General features: G+C 40.5%; 1 protein-coding gene across 1 annotated transcript in view; it reads right to left on the minus strand.

Moving 5' to 3' along the window:
* Positions 1–923: 923 nt before the first annotated feature.
* Positions 924–26,434, minus strand: part of susd6 (sushi domain containing 6) — a 31,199-nt gene continuing 5,688 nt past the window's right edge. The window contains exons 2-7 of the mRNA XM_005475057.3: positions 25,166–25,351; positions 6,072–6,269; positions 5,416–5,610; positions 5,150–5,288; positions 3,791–4,263; positions 924–3,337 (exon numbers count right to left, since the gene is read on the minus strand). Coding sequence (XP_005475114.1) covers positions 3,312–3,337; positions 3,791–4,263; positions 5,150–5,288; positions 5,416–5,610; positions 6,072–6,269; positions 25,166–25,310 — 1,176 coding nt within the window. The 5' untranslated portion in view covers positions 25,311–25,351 and the 3' untranslated portion in view covers positions 924–3,311. The remainder of the gene's footprint in view (positions 3,338–3,790; positions 4,264–5,149; positions 5,289–5,415; positions 5,611–6,071; positions 6,270–25,165; positions 25,352–26,434) is intronic.

Raw genomic sequence — 26,434 nt, forward strand, 5'->3', positions numbered from 1 at the left:
ACTATATAGAAAACATTTAAAATCAATTTTCTCATTTTGAGCATTATGTCTACGGTTTAATTAGGCTGTTTGGCATAACACTAGTAGAGCAGCAGGACAAAAGATCATAACAATAAAGCGCAAGTCGGAATAATTTTTACAGAAATCAAGCAGAAAACAAAACAAAAAAACAGGTAATAAAAAAGCAATGCCACACCTTTAAAGGAGGATAGGCTTCTCAGGTTTCAATCAACCACAGCAGACACCACATATGGATCAAAGAAACCACGATAACCTTTAACCGTGAGTACACGTATTTCCATCTCCCATCAGTTTAACGTTTAAATTTTATTTCTACCGATTTGGAGGAGATGCAATACCACCCAAAACTGAGCTGCTAGGGTAATGCAAAAATATATATGCTCAATATGGATAGATCAGAATTATTTAATACTGAATGATTCCTTTAGCTTTAATTATAATTCAGCTGAAAAGCTAAAAGAAGCAGTCCTGCCACAGCCTGTGAATTAAATTTGAACTTTTATGGAGAGGCAAAAGTGAAGTAAAAGGATGCTTAAACCTAAACAAGAATTCCATCTTGATTATCTTGTTTTAATAATTGCAGGAAGCTAGACTTGTATTTAAATCAAAATCTGATTCACTGCACAGCCCTGTTAGGCTTAAAAAATATCAGATGGTTCTAGGAAGTCTGCTTGTGCATTCATTCAGACTGGAGCTGGCCATCCATGTGCAAAACGAGATTCAGGTCTTCCATTTTCCAGTCCAAAGGAAAATGAATCATGTTCCGAGTAACACAAGCAGATACACATTGCACTGGAAATGTCTTGACATGACAATGTGATCAATATTTTCCTGGAAGTGCATAAATTCGGCAACACAGAGGAGTTCCAGCACGATGTGGTAATGAATAAGAGACAGGTTACTTTACACATTCAAAAGAAAGCTTTAATTAGAAAGTTATATACACACTGTAAAATTAAATTAAACTTTATACAAATATTAAATTACTATCTTCACACCCACTGCCATGTACAGAGGAAAAACCAAAGCTGAAAGCATTGAAACAAACAAAAATCCAGATGTTTTTCAAACTGGAAAGCAACACTGTACAACAGTGCTTCTGAATGCAAATGAATTCAATTTTTGCCCCTTTACCATGATTTTTTTAATGCCTTGTAACAAAAGAGAAAGCCAAGGGCAAATAAAACATAGGTGCTTAAAGGATCACCATCATCATCATCATCATCACAGTAGCTGGAAAAGCTAGGGGAGGACAGAGAAGGATGGACATTCATTTAGTCGTGTCCACAACAAAAGTAAACTCATTGATACATATACAGACAGTTTTATGCATAGAATAGAAAAGAACAGAGTAAGGCCATTGGGAAAACAGAACATGTTGCAGTACTGTGGCGCAACCAATGCAGAGGCTTAAGATTATACATCAAAAAAAAGAAAAAAAATTTACAAGTCTAAGGCAACATCTGTTTGCATTAATAATGTAGCCATTGACGTGACAAACGAATGTCAAAATAAAACTGAGAATAGAAATTCGGACAGGTTGCTGTGTTGTTGTATTTTTTCCCAGGCAGTTAAGCTTATAAAAGTAGCTCTGAGGATCCATCCGAGTCATGCTGTTGTCAGGGTGACCAGCTCAACCCCCTAAGCTTTTCAAGTGGCAACGAAAACAGAGGATGACTTCTCACAGAATAACAAGATTCTCTCTTAAGCTTGCACTTGGCATTCGAGGGGTGAGTGAGTACATGTGACAGGGTGCTGTATATATTTATATTTATAACAAAACTCTTATTTACTTCACTGCAACCAGTTGCAGTTTGTGTCAATAATGCACAAAAGTGGAGAGTCCTTAGTTCAGTGTGAAGATGGGCATGAGCCAGTTCCTCTGAGGAGGCCCGTGTTTTACAGCCATTCAGCAGAACATAATAACTATTCTAGCTTGAGAGCGAATGAATAATACACACATTGTGTTGTGGACTCGACGCCCGAAGTGAAGCTGGTTTGTTCATGTGACTTATTCAATGCTGGGAGGGATGTTTTCCTATGGTGACTGACGGGGACATTGTGAAGCCAGCCTTGGATCAGAAGGGAGGCAAATCAGGAAATGGCTGTATCAAGGCCTAACCAATAAGAGGACATGTCCTCTGTGGCCTCGCTGGCACATAAACATGCACGCACACGCGCACACACATGCACTCAAAATCAAGCAACTTAAAGCAAACCGAGCCACACGCCACGCAATAAATACGATGGGAAGAAATTAAATTTTACTCATGTGCCCAATCACCTTGTTTAACAACAACAACAACAATAACAGCTCACTCTTAAGCTCAGATAAAATGTTGCATTTTGTTTTTCTTTCCCTGTACAGCTAAGATGTGTAGCAAAGTTGTGGATCCAAAACACCAATTAATCCCACTCATGCGACAGAAGGAGCAGCTTCCAGATGCCGGGTGCAGCGAGCAACAGAACAAAAAAAAAGGAAAGAAAAAGAAGCAGATCTTTTTATAGTTGTGATTTGGTGAAGTGGTTGTCGCTCCTACTTATCCACACGTTAGACGCCAACCGGATGCACAGATAAGCAGACAGTCAGAGAGGAGGCTTCATGCTTCATTCAGAATAGGCCGCCGTGCCGTGACAGCAAACAACTGAAAACCACATGCAGCATTCACAAGGAACTCAGGCATCACTCACAACTTTTCAAGTATGGTGGGAAGACTGAGTGCCGACAGCATCAGGAGCGAAAATCACACCTTTTTTCTTTTCTTCTTCTTGTTCTTTTTTTTTGTATCCGCGGTTGTGTCAGATGCAGCTGGCGTGTCTCGATTGTTGTAGCCTTCTCTGAAGAAGCCTCTTTTAGCAATGTTAATATAGAGAAATACATCTGGGTAGAGGCAAGTGTATGGTAATACATAGCCTATAGTACACAACCTTGACTCAGGTATGTTTTTTACTCATATACACAGGATCTACAGGATTTAAATTGAACTTGCACCACTCTGCTTGTCTGGCTCGTCTTTAGTCTGATCCAGCAGGTGGGTCCTGTGGTGCTCCATAATTGCTTACAGTGCAGTACGGGTATTGGTTGTCAGCTTTGCTCTGCGTGTCTAGCAATGGCAGAAGAGGCTGCGATAGGGAAAGGGCACAGTTCTAGTCTTTTCTCTGCTGGCTGCAGTGGGGCAGGTGGGACAAGTTCAGGGAAGAAGGTTGACAGCCACAGTCAGTTCTGGCCAGCAGCGTGAGAAAGGGAAAGAGGGGTTCTGCTGCTGATGCTGATAGCAGGCCAGCAGGCTTCATGCTTCCTTCAACAGGGGAATATCTGCAGGAGAAGAGAAGAGTCATATGGGAAATGACCAATACCTTAAGGGTCATTCTTAGTGCAGTCCTCAACCCATCACACGTAAAATACATTACATCAAAGTTTATATTGAGTTTTATTCATTTGTCATTTTTGGTTTTGTCTACTCTTGTCCTTGATATGAACTTGTTCTTTCAAAAATAAAATCTATGTACGTTCTCAGGTGTCACACTGGCTACTTTTTAATGCTATCCTCTATAAAAAACAAACAAAAAAAAGGAAACAATTTTCAGTTATTTAAATTTACAAACTTAATCCAATGCAGAGAGGTTGAGTTTTTAATCTAAAGTGCTCCTCTGTCTTTATTCAGAATCTTAGCTGCAACTCCGTCTATGGAATATACAGGAACACAGTTAGACCATTGCAGCTACAACTTAAAAATCAGAGAAAAATGAGAAGACTGCTTCGTCTTACCATCACAGAAATCATCTGTTGAGGTGACAGAAAGCAGGCTGTGCTGGTCGCTGCTCTCAGAGTCTCTACGGAGAGGTAGGGGGCCTGCGCATGCACCCCCAGGGTGCTCTGTAATCCATGATGATGAAGAGGAGGAGGAAGAGGGAGCCTGGTGAACCAACACCGTCTCTGCATGACGGCGGGAGGAGAAGGATGAAGAGGAGGAGGTGGATGGGAGACAGAAGTCTAAGTCTCTGTGGTGGCGGGTTCTCCTGGAGCTTTGACCTCCTGTGGCTCCCTGAGGAAGCCCCTCAGAGAGCACAATAGGAACTCGAGACTCTGGAAGGGCTGGAGGCGGCGGTGAAGGAGGAGGAGGACCGGAAGGGCCACACGGTCCACTGCTTCCATATACTGCCTCTTCATAGGAGGGCAGGGTCACCTGGACACCCTCCACCATGATGGAGCTGGCTTGGCCCGACACGCCCTGCTCCCTCCTGATAAACAGACATGAAGAAAGAATGAAACGTGTGAACCAGGTGGAACACTAAACCAAGTCCATGTTCAAGCTGAAAGTCATGTATCTTGTATGCTGCAGTAGATCCTCTAAAGCGATTACTGATTAGTGTTAACTGTGCAATTTCTTTACAGCAGGCTACACTAAACCCTTGAGACCACTAAACAATCAGGAATAGTGTCAATGATCATTAGATCAAACCCTGCTGTCCTTTTTATCACAGAGCTACGCAGTTATGCAGATGGCATTAACTCATAACATGGGCTATGTTTCATTACTAAGGAATTCAAGAAATGCTAACCTGCGCAACTAGTCAAACATAAACTTTTTATGACTCGAGCCAACCAAAACTTCTGAATGCTGGGTGTGTCACAGAAAGATTGTGTTAATTTATGACACAGAGGTTAAGCTTTCGAAAGTTTCCATGTAAGAGAAAAAGACTGATATGATATATTTATATATTTTCAACAAACAAAACACAAACAGAGCCACACGAAGGCTGAAAAGTCTTTACCAGGCTGTAAAATGTGACTAAATCTAAAGGCTGATGTCATTTCAAGTAATCACACTTTATTGACCTATTTTATTGATGTTTTCTGAGGAAGAGGAGCAACTTCCCTGAAACCAGCTTTACAATGAAGTCCATTAAGAACAGATGAGCGACTATATTTTGCAACAAGGATATAAACACAATTTATTCATTTGTCCTGAAATTTATGAAACCGCAACTAAAAATGCCTTCAGCCAACTGAGAAACTACACAATTGCGTAGAAGTGGAGTATTTATTATCAGCAACATATCCAACTAATTTTTTATGGTGAAGTATTTGCTGGTGTGAGACTGCAGTAAAGTTTATGTGTCTTACCTGTTGTGATGAATAGACTTGAGCTTTGGTTGTACAAGAACAAACAGCACCACTAAAAGCAGGACCAATGCCACAGATCCGGCTGTGATTATCACAATAGTCAGAGTAGGTGTACCCAGTGGAGAACTCGGCTCCTTCTCTGAAAGGACAAAATAAGACGTGGAGGAGGTGAGAATGTGATCTGCTGATTTTAACATATCTGCAACTGGTTATGCATGCTAATGAACAGAGATAACAGCTAACAGAGATTAGCCGAGATGGCAGACCTTCTGTGAGTCGGCAGCTAATCTGCATGGGACGGTCCCACTCGCCATTCCGACAGGTGAGGAACTTGTACTCTCCCTTCAGAGCGTAACCCTCGTCACAGAAGTACTCGATGACGGTGCCTTCGATCAGAGGGCTGCAGTGAGTCGGGTGACAACGGTAGCCCCCGTTTTCTGGCTCGGTAGGGGGTGAACATACTGGAGAGAGAGACAGGCAATAGAGATTTTATGTTTGTTGTTGAAAATGTGTTCACTGGTTCTCGGAATTAAGCTCAATTTTCCAAAGAGGTCTGACACTTCAGATTTGGTACAGCCATGAACACGTGATCAATGTTAGAAGCCATAAAAGTTGCCTTATAGGGAAGAAATTAAGAGTAAATAAACTATAAAATACAAATATGTATGACAGCAATACAAATGTCCATACACATCCTCCCAGACTACCCCTGCCTACATAAGCGCATACGCAATATTAAAAAATAATTTGCATGTTTTATCAGCATAAAGAAAAGTGGCTTTCTTATGTGCAAAATCAGCTAAAAATGTGGATTTTGACCACAAAATGGACAGTACGCTACTTGAAGTCGCATTAAAAACACTAAATTGCATTGCTTGTCTGCTTTATCACAGGTATATTTGCATTTTTGAGGCTTATTTACCATTGTTTTTGATGCAGCGTAGCAGTTGTAGGGACCAGGATCCAGAAGTGGTACACACGATGGATCTGGATCTAGACTCGGCGATGTATCCAGACTCGCAGCCATACATTAACACGGTGCCGGGTGGGAAAGAGCCCGAGTTGGATTCAGTCTGGTTCAGCAGGTATCCGTGCTGCACACCAGGTGGGTCCTGACAACCTGAAGATACAGAAACAAGTGAAAAAAAGAATTTTTAGTGGGCTGCTTAAAGTTGTCAGTGGAGAACCTTTTCTGAGCAGGACGTAAACAGGATCTGAGAACTCTTCCCCTCACTTACTTAAGGAACTACCAGCTGCAGGCCAGCATCCAATTTGGGATCTTGATCCATATAAAGCGATTATAAATTATGTAACTAAATGAAGCTGAGACTCCTTCTGGAAATGATGTACATCTTAATTATCAATTCATGTAGAAATTTCCAATTTATAGGGCTTACAAGGAAACAGGAAGCATTTGACTGAGAAGTTGCTGGGTTATCTGAAGAATAATTTACCATTATTGTGCCAAATTTATGAATTAAACAGTTTGTGTTCTGTCCAACTCCATCAAAGTTTAACAGGGAACCATTTTCCGGTGACTAAAATTTTAGTGGTAGATTAATGCTGCTGGAATATAGTGCCGTCCTTTCATTACTCTGACATAAACTGCATCTTGGTCTCCCCTGCAGGCGACTGCCACAGGGTCAAACAACTTTTCAGAGGGAGCCTCTGTCAAATTGACAGGTTGAGCTTATAGTTAAAGCTCTGTGGTATTGTTACTTGAAACTAGGCTGCTTTTTACAACAGCAAGAGAGAAGCACTGTATCAACATGACAAGTTAGGTGGAGACAGCCGTGCTGTGCATCTTAGAGAATACCTCAAGAGCCTACAGTGGATTAAAATGTCACAAGGAGCTGCATACAGATCTAATTTCTCTTGATTATTTGCTGTTCATTAAACCGTTTTCAGCCCACGCTAACATTGGTTCTATCTGTCTGGCGGAGAGACAGAGTCTTTAGCGAGGCTCATTTACTCCGTGCTAATGACAGACTTGAAGCTCTAAGCCAGCCAATAAACACAAGATGAGTCAGAAGACCTAAAGTTAATCGAGCTTTGATCCACCTTCCTGTGCTCCATATATCACACATACATACTGCAGTGACACGGCAACTGCTCTTTGCGTCTGTGCTAATGTTTAATCACAGTGTTAGAGTGAATTTGTGCTGCACTCCCACTGCCATGTTAATACACACAGGCAACAGGAGCTGTTACTGGCGAGAGCAGAGCCTGTAAATCCAGCCGATCTGACATCAACATTGCAACACCTGTGTAAATTGAGACAGCAGGAGACTGACTTTGCTTTCGGGAAGACTGACTGAAAAAAGTTATGTGGAAATCATACACAGACATTTTTATTACCACCCATGTGACCCATTTGGGAAGAGGTCGGGCTTGGCTTCAGTGGAAGCCAAGTATTTTTCCAATAAACACTTAAACCCCTTTGGGCAATAATATATAAATTAATTTTGTCATAATAAGTGAAGGATTTTTTTTAGTCTTTTAATCCGTACATCATATCTGTCTGATTTATTGATTTGAATTATACACTGTGTTGTGGCTTTTCTTACTAACAAGTAAAATTAAACACTCAACACAAAAACATTAATAATGCCATCAGCGCTAATGACCATATGGCTCATTATTTAATCCCTGGTCTGAGTATTTATAAAATCATATTAGCCATGGTCTAATGCAGTGCTTTATCACTTGCTTGACATAAACAAACACACCAACACCGCAAACAGGCACTTTGTCTTGCCTCTTGTGTGTGTGTGTGTGTGTGTGTGTGTGTGTGTGTGTGTGTGTGTGTGTGTGTGTGTGTGTGTGTATAGAGATTGAAAGAGAGACTATTTCCACAGCAGTGCCTCGAACATCCTCTAATCTCCGGAGAGAAATGCCGCTCTAAGCTGGCAGCACAAGATTAAATGCAAACACTCTAAATGTGCGAGTGCCTACTCATACACACAACAAACATGCGCGCGCGCACACACACACACACACACACACACACACACACACACACACACACACACACACACACAAACAAAGTCAACACCCAGAAACAAGGCACACCCTGGGCTCGTGGGTGTGTGTGTTTGGGTGTTTTGAGCAGAACAAAACATGCAGTTACCATAACATTATTGTAGGTATATTCTAAAATTATAAATACAGTTTTAGATATAAAATTGAAGATAATGAGGTCGACATTAAACCCTCTTTACTTCCAAATCATCTAATTTTATCAGCAGAAGCTAGAAATTATTTTTCATTATGGCTTAATCTCAAGATAACCATTGTTATTATCTTGAATAACTAACTATTTAGAACATAGCACCCTGAAAAATGCTGATTAAAGTTTCCCAAAAGGACAGATGATATCACCAGATTAGCAGCTGCATCCTGTCAAGTGTCCAAAACCAAAGTCAAAGATGATGTAAGAGAAAGAAACACACAAATGTTTCACATTTGGTTTTACTGAAACGTCTCATTTGGTTTTAATATAATTGCTCCTACATTCATTTCCTCGATTGCTTATTTTTTTAATCAAATGCTAATTAAGCTCTAGTTAGCTTCTATAGTACACAGATTTAATACAGAACACACATCTCAAAATTTAATCAGATGATCCATCCTGAATCTCAAGTTCAAATCCATGACTACAGCAGCTACCTAAATTAAAATCTACAATCCCATAAACACAAACATGTTGGCTTTGATAGGCAGGATCTGTAAAGAGATATTTAAAGAGCTGACTTAATGTACTGAAAGAGATTACCAGTAATAACCAGACCTTTAAAATGAGCTGGAGTTTACTTACAAGAAATACCAAGCTTTGTGTGTTAAAGTAGTATCAAGTGTTCACACACAGTCACGCTTTCTCCTACACATACAAACACTGTCTGTACTTATTTCAGGATGCCATTTGACACCATGACTCGGTCCCTGAACTGCTTGTGGGCGATTAAAGGCCCTCTGAGTAAAGGATGGTAGTAACGGAGGTGGTAAGGTGATGAATTAATGACCCTAAGCTGGAAGGCAGCAGGGAACAAAAAAAGGGCCTGAGGGGGCATTTTAGGGCAAAAGCCTTTAGCCACTGTTTTGATCTTTTGTGGTGCACTGCAAGGCAGTCAATAGCAGTGCAGAAGACAGATGAGTGGTAATTGCATTCATCCTTTTGTTCTTTTGAATGTTTTCTTATCTGCAGGACTGCTTCAGATACAAATGCATGAGCATATTAATGTAAGTTGAGTTAATGCTATTCTTAGACAAAGACAGATTTAAAAAAAGATGCATAATGCCAATACCTTAAATCTATTAAAATAAAGGCTTCCTCCATTCTCTCTCTTTATTCTATAGTAATGAGTTCAGATAGCATACTGTATTTAAATGTGCTGCTTGATAAAAAATAATGAGCTGAGAAACAAAGAGGAGACCAGAGAATGAGTTTAATCTGGCTTTATCTCAAATCTTCTCATCATGTATAACACTTGTGAGTGCAGAATGAGAGGCTAGCTCTTCTTTTAACTTTAAGCAAATACACTTTTGTTTATGTTGTTGGTAAGTCAACAAGGCTCCTGCGTGATCATGGTGTTAGCTGGCAGAGCAGTAAGAAACTGTTCCAATGACAGGCTTACATTGTTCAGGTCACACAGTTTACTGAAGTCAGGCCAGTCTGAATGAACCCCGTAGGCAATGAAATGCATGTCAATGTGGGAACTCCTGCTCCATTAAGAAGCCCAGCAAACTAAGTGCTTTCAGTCAAGGCAGGAAAAACCTGAACTGCATATGAGCTCTGTGAGAGTTCCATTATTGGAGTTTTTCATTTGCATCTGCTACACCAAGACTAGAATTCACAAAGAAAATCAGTGACAAGCCTTTGCTTGTCATGACAGAAACAGCCCAGAATATTTTTACAAACTGCAGAGAAGCACAGTGTGGTTCGCTATACTATTGTAAGGATGATTTAACAGCATCAGATACTTCTATTATCTACCCATATTAAACAACACAAGTAAGAATTTGTGGAAAAGACTGTAAATGTATCTTTTTTTTCAATATGTCAGCTTGGGTCTACGGAAGGTTCTCGTATAAAGCTTAAAGACAAAACTATTAAAACGGTGCTATGAAATTACTTAGCTGTTCAAGTGATAATAAAAGTAATTCTGTGTTGCATTATAGTGCTACCATGGACTCAGGTATGGGTAAAATACACACACACGCACACACACACTTTTTCCCTTACTGCATCCTTTGGGAATAGAGAAACTCAAACGGATGACAGCTTAAAAAGTGAAAATGATGAAAAAGATCTGGAAAATAAAGAAACGTCAAAAGAAAGTGGAGCAGTGAAGAAATTTGACTTAAACCCATACCCTCATGGGACTGTACTTGTCAAAACTAGTTTGAGCCTACCTGAGGGTCAAATATATAATTATAGTCAACTGCAAAAAGAGCGCAGATGGGGAAAAGAAGTACTTCTGAAAATTACCAAAGAAGACAGAGGTGACGTCTAGAAGCGGTAAAGAAAATAACCGAGAAGCAGTAAAATCGAAAAATACTGACAGGAATATGCACTCATCATTAGATAAACAGAACGGGAGGAGAAGGGAGGAAGGGCGAGAGAAGGAAGAGCGCAGAAATACGTCATTACCGTGGAACATGATGGCTCTGAGCAATCACAATCCACAACGAGACATGTTGAGGCAGGTAAGCATGTGAGGGAGAGGCTCTGCACAAGAGCAATGGGGAGACGAGTCTTCAGTTCATACCACACTGTGCTCGGACAAGCAAAAATTGATAGAGGCCGTTAAAGGAAAGAATAAACACTCGTTTGGTGCCCAGAGATGGTGCAGTGGTAAAGATAATGTATAACCTTGCTGTTTCCCCCTTTTCCATCAGCCTCTCAGCCTAAATTGAATACTAGCTTTGAAAGCACACACTGGGAAAAATGATTAAAGCACTAAGCAATGCCAGAGTGGATTTCAGCACACCACGTTTTGTGCTTATGAAGAAGGGAATGAGTCACAGTTAAACACAAGCTGTTCTCTCGCTGGTCTGATGTTAAGAGTTTGCTCAAGAGAGCAGGTTTTTGAGAAATGTCGAAAAACAACAATGACTAAAGGAGAGTCACAAGTGCCTTGTGAAAGAAAGTGGAAGGAACAAGTGTAAAAAGCACACTTACAGAATTTCAAACAATACAGAAAATACATTTGTGTTTAAGGATGTGGCCAACAGATTATCCCGTATTTGCTTTCATTATCCACTGAAGACCCCAGCAGTATTATGCTCCAACATTTGCCATATTGAGTTAAATAAAATGGACATATGAAAAGGTTAAAATATTAGAATAAATCTGAGAACGCAGCTGTAAGCTGACGAAAGAGCCTAGTTGCTAAAAGGTTGGGGGAACACTTCGTATTGTGGGAGGACTGGGCCCACACAGGGCACCCATGAGGCTGATTGCTAATCCCAACATTCAACACCTTAAGGCTATGCTCTAGGAGACTAAGACCACGGGGGGCGTTAATATCGCCTGCCTTGCTCTAAAGTGTCGGACTGGCTGTGAATATCTCCCTTTTCCCATCTGTTACTGACGGCAGTCAGTCTGCTAAGAGCTGGAGGGGGTGGGGAATGGATTGAGGAAAACAGAAGTGGGGAAAAGGGTTTGAGCCCTCTTTGCCCCAGCAAATTAAATTTCTAATTATCCTCCATTACAAGCTGGGTGTGCTCTAAAGCAAATCAGATACTGATGACTTCTGTAGCCAACTGTCTGGTTGTTCTATGCAACAATGGGCCATAAAAGAGGGTGTGTTTTCCAGTGTGCATGTTTAAGTGTGTCAGGGAGCGAGGGAATTTGTGTGCATGGATATATGCTACGGGGAGGGGGGGCCGTGCATTGGATTAAGCTCAAAACCGAGGGGATGATGATGCTCTCTTTAGCTGTGTAAATATGTTTTTGTTCATTTTTTGGCCTCCCTCCAAGTCCTCTGTTGTTGTTGTTTTTGACGACGTTGCTGTCATTTTTGGGACGGGTGTTTTTTTTGTTTTTCGCCACGTTCCCCTGTCTCTCCTGCTAATCCGTGGGATTTTTACCCAAGCTGTTGTTATTAGAGTACAGTACAGTACACCAGAGCCCGTGTTGAGGGTAGCATTGGAAAGAATTAGTGGTCTCGCCAACTCATTTCTACCATTGGTAAAATCTGGTATGATTCATTTTAAATATCCAAAAAGAATAAAAATTTGACAGTGTGGTCACTGTGAAAGGTCTAACAAAACTAAAAATATTACTAAAATGATTACTGATAGAAAACTGGTCAGTAAATGTTTTGACTTTACCAAATGTGGTATGTGTAAAAGTTTTTTCCTGGTTTAAAATGGACCTCATAAACATGACTGGTCTGCACATAATTACATCAATTAGTCTAGGGTGCCTTACGCAACAGAAGTCTGTGTATCTTCCTGTCATTTTTGGCCATTTGCTAATCAAATGTATTCTATGCTTTAGTAAATTAAACTCCACTTAAAAAGGTCAAAACTTTTTCAGCATCTTGGTTATTTTCATCTGGTGGGAGGATAATACGTCTTTAGTGGTTGTCACGTGTTGGGAAAAACCCTAGTATTGTGAAGTCCTCACAGTGAAAGCATTTCATAATTTCGTCATGTAGACACGAAACTAGAAGTTATAAGATGAGTCATTGCTTCTGCATAATGTGACAAAGCATCCTATGTGTAATAGTTATTCTTTCACACACACTCAAGCAAAGCAGAGAGAAATCTCACACAGTATACAGTGACACAATGAGTACGCCGACCTAGGTGGGTGATATGTAACATCCGATGCTTGTTATGTGAGTGACAGATAATAGCAGTGTCCTGTTGTACCAAAAACCCTGATACACTGAAACACACAGTCCTACTCAAATCATACTCCACTTAGAATATGTAAAAGCTGGGCTTAAAGAGAAACAAAGAGCACAAAAAATGAAAAAGAAAAAGTTAGTGGAAATGAAACTTGAAACAAAAGAAAAAACATATTAAAAAAAAACAGTGAACTTCTATTACTGTAGCATAGGAATAAATTCCAAACACAGCTGAAATCTCAAAGCATGAAACACATTTTTTTTAAAAGTGCTGCTGATCAATGTCTTGAGCTTTAACTGGAAGATGGAAGGACTTAACAAAGAAAGGAAGGAGGTGGAGGATGAAGAAAAGGGAGGTGTTGTTAGGGAGTTGATGTCGCCTTTATACAATAGCCTTAGTACTCACAAATACAAGCAGTCTACTCACTATGCAAGCGGAGGTTGCAGGTATATCACAAGGTGTCTTGCACATACATTTTATCCCTGTGGTGAGAGCTGTCCAAGCTAACATTTGTCCAGAACTAGATCAGAGTTTTCCTCGCCTCAAAGGCTTTGATTGTGATTATAGTAACGAGCGTTGCTATTGTTAGCTTGAGAAAACTGTGGATTGCAGCGCTGTCTATATGCTTCCCTTTGACGAGACTCCAGCTCCACTATAATCGACGACAGCATCATCTTCACTACTTCTGTTATCAACCGTATTGTTGATAAAAACAAACGCTACTTTGGCTCAATCTCAATACACACATGCGCACGTCTATTTTTAGCTGGTGGCCAATCCTAACTTGGATAAGGGGTTAAGGAAGTGGATGGATGTGTAAATATCAATCAGTATCAGAATTTTTACTCCCTATGTATAAACACAGCTTCCCCCGACCCCATCCCTGATCCAGCATCAGTCAGGCTATACTTGTTTTTCTCCAAGGCCAACCACTATTGGTTATCTACACTGCTGCTAAAGCCAAACGTTGTCATTTGTAGGGTAAACAGGAAACTTGCCAGAAAACATGAGTCAAACAGCTGCCAGCCTCCAAAGGAGCATTTTGCAGAAAACTTAGCCATCCAGTCGCCACGTCTCTTCCTGCAGCTGCACCCCAGAGCAACAAACCCATGCTGCATCGCCTCTAAGCAGGTAGAGGCATCCTCCCCCTCCACACCCATTACCCCCCTGCTGCTGCAATGCATTTAGCAAGCCACGTGTGCTGCCAATACACCCCATTGTTCCTGCTCACTGAGGGATGGGGCACAGTGACAGATTTAAGCAGCGTGCCTCTGAATAGGGCAACAGACAACTTTGCATCTAAAGGGTTAAATATGCATGAGAGGCCAAGGCGACTAAGGGTAAGGGCAAGGGGGAGTACCCCTATTGTGTGACCTCAACATACAGACACACACTCACTCTCAGCCTCCATGTAACAGATGGGAGGATGTTAGAGGAGGCGAACAGTGAGCTCCCCCTTCGCTCTGCTGTTACCCTCATTGCTGAGGACAGCTGGGAGGCAGACATTCCTTCTTCTCAGCTTTCAGAGGAAAACAAAAGAGTGTGTGGGACCCCTCCTACATACACGTGCATGTGTTCAGACACACACACACACACACACACATAAACCCCCCTAACCAAAGCAGTGTCAGTGCAACTGTGGGTTGATCATATTTCAACAGTGTGAGCTTAACAGCCTGAAGAGGTATGAATGCTGAGCCCGGAACATTTGTTGAAGGTGAAAGTCAGGGTGAAATCACCAACCCTGCTCACCAGAGCTGGCATGCTGGTGTTTTAATAGTAGCAGAGCCACTGCTGAGAGCAGTGTACGAGATGTAATAGCAAAGAAATGTTACATAAAACTCGTGCTCGTGACATAAGCTCAATCCGCAGCTGGCTGCTCTTTTCTGGCCAACTCATCCTTTCAGTCCCGCGTGAGTTGTTTCATTAACAGGTTCACTGCAAAAGCACAGGACACAAGTTTATTACAGACAACACACTGGCTAGAGCTAGAGATGTCCAACATATGGCCAAAGGGTTCAGTGTATTCCACTGAACGGCTTTGTAATCTGAGACATACTGACGAAACTGCACTTATTTTTATTAAGAAATTTCAGGGTGTTTTGTGAATGAATGGCTCATTAAATCTCAGTGGTTTCACAAGTAACTTAAACATCTTTTCAGTGAAAGAAAGGGATTTTTTAATGCACTCATTTTACTTGTCTGGCTCCTCTGAGATCAAATTGCACCGTAGTTGACCCATGGACTAAAATGAGTTTGACACCTCTGGGCTAGAGGGAAAGCACGAATAAATGAAGCAGTCGTATTGCAGAGCACTGGAAGACTTAGCAAGAACAATAAATGTTTACTTCTGTTATGTCAACATCGGGTAATACAGGATTATGGTATCCTATACCTGTCAAAAGGAGAAAGGCAGGGAATACAGAAACAATGTTACCCACACTCAGACAATGCAGTCACTGTTGCAGCCTCGCTTTTATCACCAATGTAATGAAGTCCAACTGGACGAAGACAGAGCAACTGCTTGAGCAAGTCACTGAGAGGGTGGACAAATGGCATCAAGCATGAGTGTGTGTAACCTCTTAACACTTGCAGCCTGCTCTGCTGATAGAAGTGGTATGCTGTTTGTTGTCCGTGTGTGCCTCACATTTTTTGTAACAGTTGGCCCATATACTTAACATACTTAGCTGACAATACAGTGTTTCATATTTCCTCAGCATAAAACCTTAAACTGTTACCAAACACTCTTAATAACAAGCTAAGAACTTCAAAAGATGTCTATGGCAAATCTAAGAAGAAACACTGCAAGTCTGTTTACTCTGCTGTAACGATCAGTTAATTTTCCCGTAAGGTTGCCCTGGGAACAATCCGGACACTTTCTGATAGACTATTTACTGTAAAGCCTGATCCATTTATTACCCTTTGTTTGTTCTGTGTATAGCAGCAGCAACTTTATCTCCTAATCAGAGATACAACTGTTACAAAGAAACAGCAGCCAGCACTTTAAATTCACATATTAGCAAGCAATGAATTGTGTTCAGTGTGTCAGAGGCTAAATATTTCAGAAACTGCATACACATCAGGGGCAATATAAACTTGATAATGACATCTCCACTTACTGCCAGTCCTACTGAATAGAGTAATAAAGCAAAGATGCTCCTGCCTGTATTCAACACAGACAAAAATGATTCACGACCAAAAAATACCAGGGTGGTATGAAACAGCGATAAATACAAAATGATTCCAGTCTAGTCTTTAGATTTAAATTGATTTCTTTGGCCAAACATCCCTGATGGAAAACACTGAATATATAACGATGTATTTCTAAGAATATAGAAACATAATGGCTTGAAAAAGTGTAAAAACGACAATACACAGTTTCAAGCCAGAAACACAGGTTGATTTTATTATTTCTAAGTGGTCCAGAAAGAGAAGGAGAGATAACTACTGTATCATCATGAGGCAATTACAAAGTACGGTTTATACTGCTGGGTAGACCTAAAACATAGCCATTTATGGACATGAACACGGTTATAAAACTCAAAGCCTGAATGGCTCTGCGGCCAAGAGGGCAACTTTACCCACACTACGTTTTAGCTCTGTGAATGAGAACGCAAAGAGGAAGCACAAAACAATGAACAACAAATAAGTCATTTATTTACACAAACAATAGAATAATTGTTCTTATTTAGGAGTTAGCCAAGCCTCCAGTCATCAAGAAAGTCACAAGTTTCTAGTTATTTTAAAATGTGCCAAATGCATTATCAAAACTAAAGTGTGAGACTCCAGCGCAGCGACATGAACAACTAGTAATAATAACTTCAGCCTACATATGCAAACCCAAGCTGTTCAATTTAAACATATTTAGCAAATTCATTGCATGAAAACGAGGAGCCAAACAACACATAATTTCTAAATCTAGGTGTGTTGGCTCACACTTTGTCAGACAAAATAAGCAATTTAAAAGACATTTCTTGACTCTGATAGATGGAAGACACCTATACAAATAGATATGCAAATACAGAAATATGATATTCAGGATATACACAAGCCGGCTTCCTGTAAATGCTAACACAATTATCCAAATGGATTCCAGGGTAGCATATACAAACACTTCCACCATTTGGCTGCTGTTTGTCACAGAGAGCTGTTTACAAATTACGTAATAAGCACAGAGGGCATTAGAGTGGACCTAAGCCAACTGGCCACGAAATATCTCAACACTCCAACTAATGGGCTGTTTAAAGTTTGAGTGATGAATCAAGACAAAAGAAAAGAAAAAAAAAACACGAAATAATGAGAAATAGACAGGAAATGCTGATTGGTAATTGGGACACTCTCCTGAGACCACAGCCAAGTTTCATACAATGTATTCACTGCAAAGTCAGTAGCCGTGTCAAGAGGGTGAGACTAAGGGGGTGTGCTTTATGTGAGACCCCATTTCAGGCCTGCAAAACAGTAACCACAAATAATACTGAAGCGCTTTCAATACTGAAAGCATGTGCAAAATCAAGCGATGGTATTTCTCTGATTTCTCTGTGCAGGAACATCAGATAAGAGTCTCTTTAACCAACTGCATTTCAGTTGGTTAAAGAGAAACAGCTGTACAGCACCTCCACCCATGACAACAAGCGGCACGCATGCAGCAGGATAGCACATGTACAGCCCAGCCCTTCCCCTTGGCTCAAAAACACTCAAAAATCTGTCAGACGAATTTTATCTTGCTCTCCACTTTTCTGCATGAGAGTGACTGTGTTTGAGCAGCCATCATGCACTTTGGAGAAGTTATTTAGTTATTAAACCAGTTGATTTTTTTAAATGAAAGCTGGAGATTAAAGAAGAGTTGCAGTAAAGCTGAATTAACAGTTAGGGTTTGTGTGGGAGGCAGCGCATTATTCTCCCATTTTTACCGCCTCGCCACAGCTCCACATGTTGAGGCTTGAACATACACTGCACATATCTACAATGTACTTCACTTTTGCAGTTTTGGTTGAAACATGATAGGTGCCATTAAATGAGCTACCGCTGAGGTAAATGGACAAAAAAAATGTCTGTATAGCCAAGTATCTTTCTATGTTTTGGAGTTGTAGTCACTGTTTTAAGTTGCATTTACTGCTTCTGCTTCACATTAAAAGCTTTCAAATGGCGATGCATTGGAAGGCCTCGTTGACACACAACAACAGGAAGTGCAGCTTTATTTGCCAACAGTGTCAGAGATCAACTGAGCTACAAAGCAAGATAACGATGTTTTTCCAATTATATTATGGGGACTGGTCAAATCAGCAGAAAGCTGATCATTGGCCCTTATCACTAAAACCAAATTCCTGAACTTTTCTCGACGTTTACTCACAGTGTCAGATTGTGCACACTGTAAAGACATTGCATATATTGAAGCCGAGCTAGAGTTTCTGTTCCTCAATTACGCTAGGATCTTGATGAGATAAAGGTCATTATCAAACATTTAGTGCAAGGCTCCATGCAGATGTGTAAAGACTCCACTTTGATGTACCAGTTTGTACTGTCTGCCGCTGTCCAAGTCAGCAACAGAACATCAGTCTTAGTCCAGTGAAAGCTAACCTGGTCAGCTTCGTTCCCTAAATCATATAGAGTATTTCTAGTAATGATAACACTTTTGCAGCAATGCTTGATCCTGCCGACATTTTCATGAGATTAAGTGTGAGTTCCATTTACCCTTCCATACTGCTACACAGAAAACCATTCACGATGCACGATGCACCCACGTCATGTGCGCTCATGACGATTGTTCACAGTCTGACACAGCTTGGATGTCTCAACCATTGGCAGCTTCAGCATATGTGTGTGGGATGCTCGGAGCCTTATGTGTAAGCTGATGAACTTGTTTGAACAGGATGTTGCTGTTGACTAACGGTGTGACACAAAAAAAAAGGAGGGAAAAAAAGCCCAGCCCACACCGTTTCAGTGGGCCTGAAAAACACACATCAAAGTTAAGGCGAGACAGGAGGGAAAAAAGACAAGGCAGAAAAAAAAGGAGATTGAACTTGGATAAAAAAAAGAGTCAACGACAGAAAGAGATTAACATAAAGGTTTGACAGCTTGACAATGCAAAGTCAAAAAAACAAAAACAAAAAACAAACAAACAAAAAAAAAACATGAAACAGAAAAAACATTGTGAGTTAATGCACGTTAAAAAAAATAGAGTGAATAAATGACAAAAAGAAAAAAGCAGAAGCAAAAGCAACACAAGACAGGAGACTGGGGGATATATTTAGCAGCTCATTAGTCAGAGATGTCCTCTACTCAGCAGGCTGGTCCCTCAGATGAGGCCCTTTGGAAATCATTATGACTGCCTGCTGCTTCAGACAACCACACACATCTCAGTGGAAAACAATTTACAAACCGCCTCTCCTCTCCACAGCCTTAATGTTGCTTTAAAATGATCCTCAGTTTTTGAAAAGAGGCCCAAAACCAAAGCTTTAAACAACAAAGTGGCATGTTTTAATCACGACAACTGCATAGGTTTTAACACAACACACACTACATCAGCCTGTAACCAGTAAGAATGAGGTTACATTGTAGAAGCAGCTTTTTGTACATTTTGTACATTATCAAATGTGACTGGTGGTGCGCTTGTACCACTACTTCCTTGTTTGACATTCATTAACCTTTATGATGAAACATCTGTCAACGGCAAAGGGCTAGTCAAACATCTTAAGGGTGAACAGGACAATATACATGTTAACCCAAAACTGCACCAAAACCAGTGGGAATAAAATTTAAAATACAGATAAACACTAAAGACAAAAAAAAATGTAAATCACACATTGTGACAAGCTTAGTGGCAAAAAGCTGGGAGGCAGCACTGTGTAGCTAACAATAATCCTGGCCATCTGGGATGTGTACCAGTAATGGAACTGTCTGGTCAACACTTTAAAGTGAATGAGATAGTCTTGCATCGCCTGTCCACACTGCAGCATCTGTTTTCATGAAGTATTTCTTTGTCTGGTGAGGCATTTAAAGTTTCCCCTTAGGGCTTGATTGGTTGGTAGAGCTGTTAAATGACACAAGATGAGAGCAGAGATTGATGGCTCAAGTGATAAACACACAGGTAATGAAAGAGAAAGGCTGCTGCATTCGACCAGACTGCTGCTAATGGGCTCCAGTCTCACCTGGCTAATGGCTGGCTTTACACATAGAGGAAGAGAGAGAAAGAGAGAGAGAGAAGAAGAGAGACATCATATAAAAAAAGGCTGTAGTGTGTTCAACACACAGTCACATACACACACAGACTTGAGTTAGCAGTTCTAATTGCTGAGTGGTGATCTAGCAGAGGTGCAGCTTGCTGTGATTTGGGCTATAGAGGGCTAAAAGCCTTCTTTGTTCTCACATTTCAGTAAGGAGCCAGTAGCCAGTGTGTTGGATTACTCCTGCCTGCCTGCAACCGCCTTGCTAACAGGACTTTAGGGGGCTTTTCTGAAGAGTTAATTGCATAGGAACAATTGTTCCCCCTCCCTTAGGCTGCACTGTTTGTAAACCCAGCCTATCTAGCAAACTTTCTGTGATAGCTGAAAACCAATAGTGTGGAAGGAGACTCACACACTGTGGTCTTTTTGTTACACACACACACATACACACACACACACACACACACACACAACATTTTGTTGCTACATAAAGCAACAAGTTTCAAAGACTTAAGCTGTTTGAAGATGCAAGAAGTAGGGCATGGCCCATTCAGATATTTTCCTCTGTGGTCAGAGCAATGACGCTATGTTAGCCACTAGAGTCTACTCCATTATTATAGAGAGAGGAGAGTTGTCAAGTCTTGTTCTTTAAGACTTAAAACTGAGCCTTCAAGAAAATAAGTTCCTTGGGTTGGACGGATTTATGACGTGCCAAGAAAAATGGATTTATAAGCACAATAGCTCTTGATGAGGCAGAGAAAAATGTATTTACTCCATGAATGCACAACAATCGACTGTTAAAAACAAACACAAATTACAAAGGAAATTAGAAATGCAGCCCTCTGGACCCTGTCCTGCTCTCATTCCCTCTTCCCTCCACCACTTTCTTTATCCTATACCTTTTTTTTTTTTCCCAGAGCCCTGGAGAGCCGTTTCCTGTTCTCACACATGAACATATATTAACGTCACCGCTACACAGAGCACACAGCGGGCTTGTTTCTGGTCCTTGCTAGCGCTTTCATGTACAGCTTTAACTCAACTTCAGAGGATAATATTTTTGGGGGGGCAATATTTATCTATTTAACTGGGAAAGTTATAGCCTTTCTGGCTCCTGATACACAACACATTTAGAGCAGAAAACATGCAGTATGGTTATGTGAATAGACCCTCTGAGCTTCCATCTTTACTCTTTCACTTCTGACTCACTGTCTGGACCCACTTCCTCTGAAACAAACCACAAAGGCTTACTGTTAGGAATTGACACCATATTAGGAACTGAGCTCTGTGGAGCCAGCATAGTGGGATGTCAGATAGACTCAGAAAAGACATGAAACAAGCAGCGTTTGCACTGTGCCCTGAAAATCCTCCAGACTGATGCTATTTATCCTTTGCATACACAAAACCCAAGGTGCTGCTTCGTAGCCATGTTTGTTTACTGGCACCCTGCTTCAATGAATAGGATGTTTTGTTTAGTATGTTGCTACTTTGGGAAGAATGTCAAGAATCATAAACACCAATGTAATCATGTGAAGCAATCACAAACACAAATCCCAGACAGCCATTTACATTAACCCAGAAGATAACCTCCTGGTAATCTTGTTTACGACGAACAGCTGAACGACAGATATAAAAGACATGACAAAAGACAAAACAAAGCCAGTGTTAAAAATACCTAGACTTTGCAGGCTTTGCAACTACTTTCTAACAGGCTGTATTAGCAGTTACAAGAAATTGTTGTCCTGACCTTTTCCAGAAAGAACATGAGGCTGAAAATATAGGAGCTTAAAGCTTTTCCCGGACGTGTTAAAGGAACCAAAGACAGGCAAAGCACATTCAAACGGTTAATGTCTATCATTTTCTCTCTCCATCAGCTAAAGGTCAAATTTCCTAAAAGAGTTATATCCACAAAACCTACACAGACTAGAAGTAGAAATCTGACGCTGCTCTCTGCTATAGTGTAAACTTCTATTTAAATGGACTATAGTATATTTTCTAGTATCCATTTCTATTCATCATCAACACTGCTGTTTGCTGGAGTCTGGAATAGGCCTGTTGGCTGCGATGAAATTTTATATTCATGAAATTTCCACAGCAATCTCCATCCCTGGAACACGTCAAGGGATTACCTGTGTGAATTAGGTATGTCAAGCAGGAGAGCGAAAGGAAATGGCCAGTAGCTAATGATGACGTTAACACTTTAACATGAGTGTTTTGCTTTTATGGTAATTTGTCTAATTATAGATTTAACACCATACTTCTGCTGTAAATGCCTTGCTCTAATGGCACTTATGTTTACAGCCAGCCCTCTGTATTACCATTATTTCCAATGACTTTTCTTGGCTGAATTCGCTCTTTCTTTTTTTAATCGTGATGTAAATTACCAGAGTCTCATCAATAAATATCAGGTTCATCTTGCTTTGTGCGATCAGGGCTCAATTAAGAAGAATGAAATGAGCTTCAAGTTCTGTTTATTAAGGAGCCAAGGCTCTAAATGTTTCATTGTTCATTACAAGCTCCTTGAGATTGTGATTAAATATTTAAATTTATAATACAGTGCTTGAATTGAAAATATACCCCAGAAAACTCAATGGAAATCTGAAATATTGTACTTAGGATGAAAAAGCCCCCAAAAGTTGTGAATAAGCCATTCTTCATTTGGACTTAATTAATGCCAAAGAGGACAATATTAAGTGTTATAGGACACTTGAACATTTGAACTGTGAGTCAGCATAAACACTGCCTCTTGTACTTTGAGGAAGTAGTCACAAGTAAAAAAAATTCCCACAGAGCTACAACAGTTAAAAATAACCTTTGGATTTTTATCAGTTAACACGCAGCAGCGTATAAAATGTTCCATTACATTCTTGAACAGCTAGTTGCACCATGACAAACATTTTTTTTGCATAAAAGTGGAGGTAAAAAAAAAAAAAAGAAAGAAAAAAAAGTAAATACAAAATCAGTATAAAACTTCAACAGTTAGTTTGATTAATACCGATTCCTTCAAACAACTTGCTAAAAAGACAGCAAGACTAGAATGCTACAGAGCTTAAAAGTGTAGTGCTGAAGCAGGGGTGAGCAACATTTGTTTTCCAGAAGCAAATGAAGGGCCATGGATTGGACAGATGACACACATGTTTCAGAATTACGGTAAAACTCCATGAAATGTAGTGCACGTGGAAGACTATTTTACAGTAGGCTGTTTACCTATATTTATGTTTGAGCTGACTGAGATTGTCATGCAAAGATTACTTACATAAAACAATCCTCTGATATGCTGCATAAACAACTAAATGAGCCTAAATCCTTCTGTCTAATATGTATCACTGCAGAGGTCAAACACAGACTCAAATCAGACTGTTTTACACTCATCAAAAAGTAATATTTGTCTCCTAATTCAAACATTTATATGCTTGCAGTAAGAGGATGAAAGACTTAGGTTAATATTTACCATCTATTTAAAAAAAGGGATTGTTTTGTACACATATACCAATATTGAATCATTTGACATGGCCATGGCAAGCATTAGTGGCACTTGGAACCAAGTTAAACAGCAGTACAGACTCATTACAGTCATTCACGTTGAGATTCATTAACACAATGTTGTCCTTTAATTCATTTCTAAGCATTGTTTTGCTTTCTTTTCTGTATGTCGCAGGGATCAAGACACTTCATGTTTTGCTCAAATATATGTTGGGAGTATAGAGAACTAGCTGTGACTTCCCAGAAGCTGACTGACGGTATTAAAGACGCAAGTTCCTTTTTCTGTGTCAAAAAGAATGAAGTGGCTCGAATATCTGTGTTCAGCCCTACAGGAGGCAAAACAGCAAACAGAAATACTTGATTACAGACACACACACACACACACACTCGTGTGCACACACACAATCTTCTACAGCACCCTGAGCACGTGAGCTAGGGATTTGAGGACACACTTTTGTTGGTATTGGTAGACAGTCTATGCGTGCGAGTGTGCTGGACGCAGAACGTGAGCGCGATACCAGCCCCCCTGGGCTCAACATGAGTCATGTGTGTTACATAAGGCATACCGAGAGATAATACAGTTGCCATTAGCAATCCCCTCCTCCCTTGCTCAACGGCACATCTCCATCGGTTTATACTCCTACTGTTGCTGTTTCTGACTCTCATTAACACAATCTATTTATTTAAGGAATTAAAGAAGAAAATCAATTAACGCTCATAAACATCTGAGAGCCTTAAACCACTCCTTACACAGACACACACACACAGGCACACACGCTCACACAGTATGCTTGCTCTCTGTGGCAAGGACATCTGGCACATTTCACAAGCTGGCTATGTGTGGAAAGTGCATGTGAGTGTGTGTGTGGTTGTGTTTTGTGTGTATGTAGGGGGGAGGGGACTGGAAGATTGGAAGAGAAAAGAAAGCTGGCACAAGTGAAGGGGTTCAGCAAGTCCACAGCATCGACATTACACTTCTTTAGAAGAAACAAAGGACATCAGCTTTACTGTTTACCACGTGCAAGACCACATTTCCCTCCATTAGACAACAATGAATTCAGTTTAAAAACCTGACACTTCCCAAAAAATGTAGGACCTCAGGGTAAAACGCCAAACCTGATCTGAGGGTTGTTGTGGGGCAATAACAAAAGTTGCCTAGCCGTGCCAAAAGCTCTCGGAGGATTCTAAATGTCATGGTTGATTAAAACCTTATGACAGAAATGTGACCGCAAACGACATCATCTCTCTGTTTCACTTGATAGAGGAGGAAAACTGTTGTGACTCATTAGGGCAGTGAATGGATTCACAGAGCGTGTGGGACTGAGCTCTTAGCTGCTCTGAACCTGACCAACCCAAGGGTAAAGGAAGTCGATTTAATCTAACTGACCTGTGGGAGGAGGGGAAAATAACCTCAATCAATTCACAAGAGACAGGCAAAGATAACAGTTTATTTGATGTGTATCGTGTGAGAGAACAGGCAGTGAATTAAAAAAGCCGTGAGCATGTGACTTACCTGATGCGTGACCATGAGGGAGCAGGATGAAGAGGAGGATAAGCACGGAGGCAGCCAGCCTGTGAGCTGGAGAGGAGGAGGAGGTAAAGGATGAAGAAGAGGAGGACAGGGCTCTCGTCTGAAACGCTACCATTCCATCGCACATCTTTTCCTCCGACAACCAGGGAGAGTCCTCTATGGCTTAACCTGTGCAGGCCACACAGACAGGAAGGGACAGAGAGGTATGAGGAGGGGGGAGGAAGAGTGCGGATTACTATCAACATTCAGCGAGGATTACGTAACCACAAGCAACACAGAGAGACAGGAGGGAATTAAGAGATAACCACAGTGCACAGGCTGGAAGACAGAGTCACAAAGTGAAGGCCTGACCTGCATCTTATTAGACAGCAGCTGAATTCCTGTTATTAATAACTGCATGAATGACTCTACGTGCATTTCCTCCTCATTTGTTTGATCTATGAACAGGATCATCCAGCATTAACCAGTGTTCCTCTTATCTCCTCTCGATCCCTAATCTTGGCTCTGCCACAGCATCTAACCAAATAAACCAGACGTTAAACTCCGTTGTAGATGATGTAACGAGATCACTGCTGCTGGTGAGTTAGCAACACTGGCGGCTGGGCGGGGGTGGAGACAGAGGCTAAAAATGTGTGTGAGAGAGTAAGCGCAAAAAATTTGACCGTGATTACAACTGCAACTTTTGCAAAGACCCAGATGACTGGAAAAAAGGAGTTTGTCTAAGAAAACCTTCATCATGAAAGAAGTTTAATTTCCAGAAGATCGTGAGTCAGACTCTACTGTGCTGTTAAAGCAGTCAACATCAGCAAAAATTCAGACATTTGTAAGGATATTATTTATATTTCATTATATTATTTATACATCTAAAAAGATTTTTTCATGCTATATGTGCACCTCAACTGTGATTCTAACCCATCCTGTAGGTTGTTTACTACAATGGAGTGTGATGGAAAATATATGCAAAGATAATGGCAATAGGTGATGCATTCACAAATGATTCCCATATTTTGTTTACCATATACTGTAAATTGGCAATGATATCAGTTTGTTCAAATTTCTTTTCCTTGTACTACATGAAGACGGGAAATAATAGTTGTATAAAAAAGTTTAATCAAAATTGGTGCTGTAAATATACATATATATATATATACATATATAATATATATATATATGTACATGTATTTTTTTTTTAAAGGTAAGATGCAAATGCAAAAATCAGACACCTAGTTCTCTGGGCAGACAGCAAAGAAA

The sequence above is a fragment of the Oreochromis niloticus genome, linkage group LG15 (assembly GCF_001858045.2).
Source record: "Oreochromis niloticus isolate F11D_XX linkage group LG15, O_niloticus_UMD_NMBU, whole genome shotgun sequence".
Classification (NCBI taxonomy): domain Eukaryota; kingdom Metazoa; phylum Chordata; class Actinopteri; order Cichliformes; family Cichlidae; genus Oreochromis; species Oreochromis niloticus.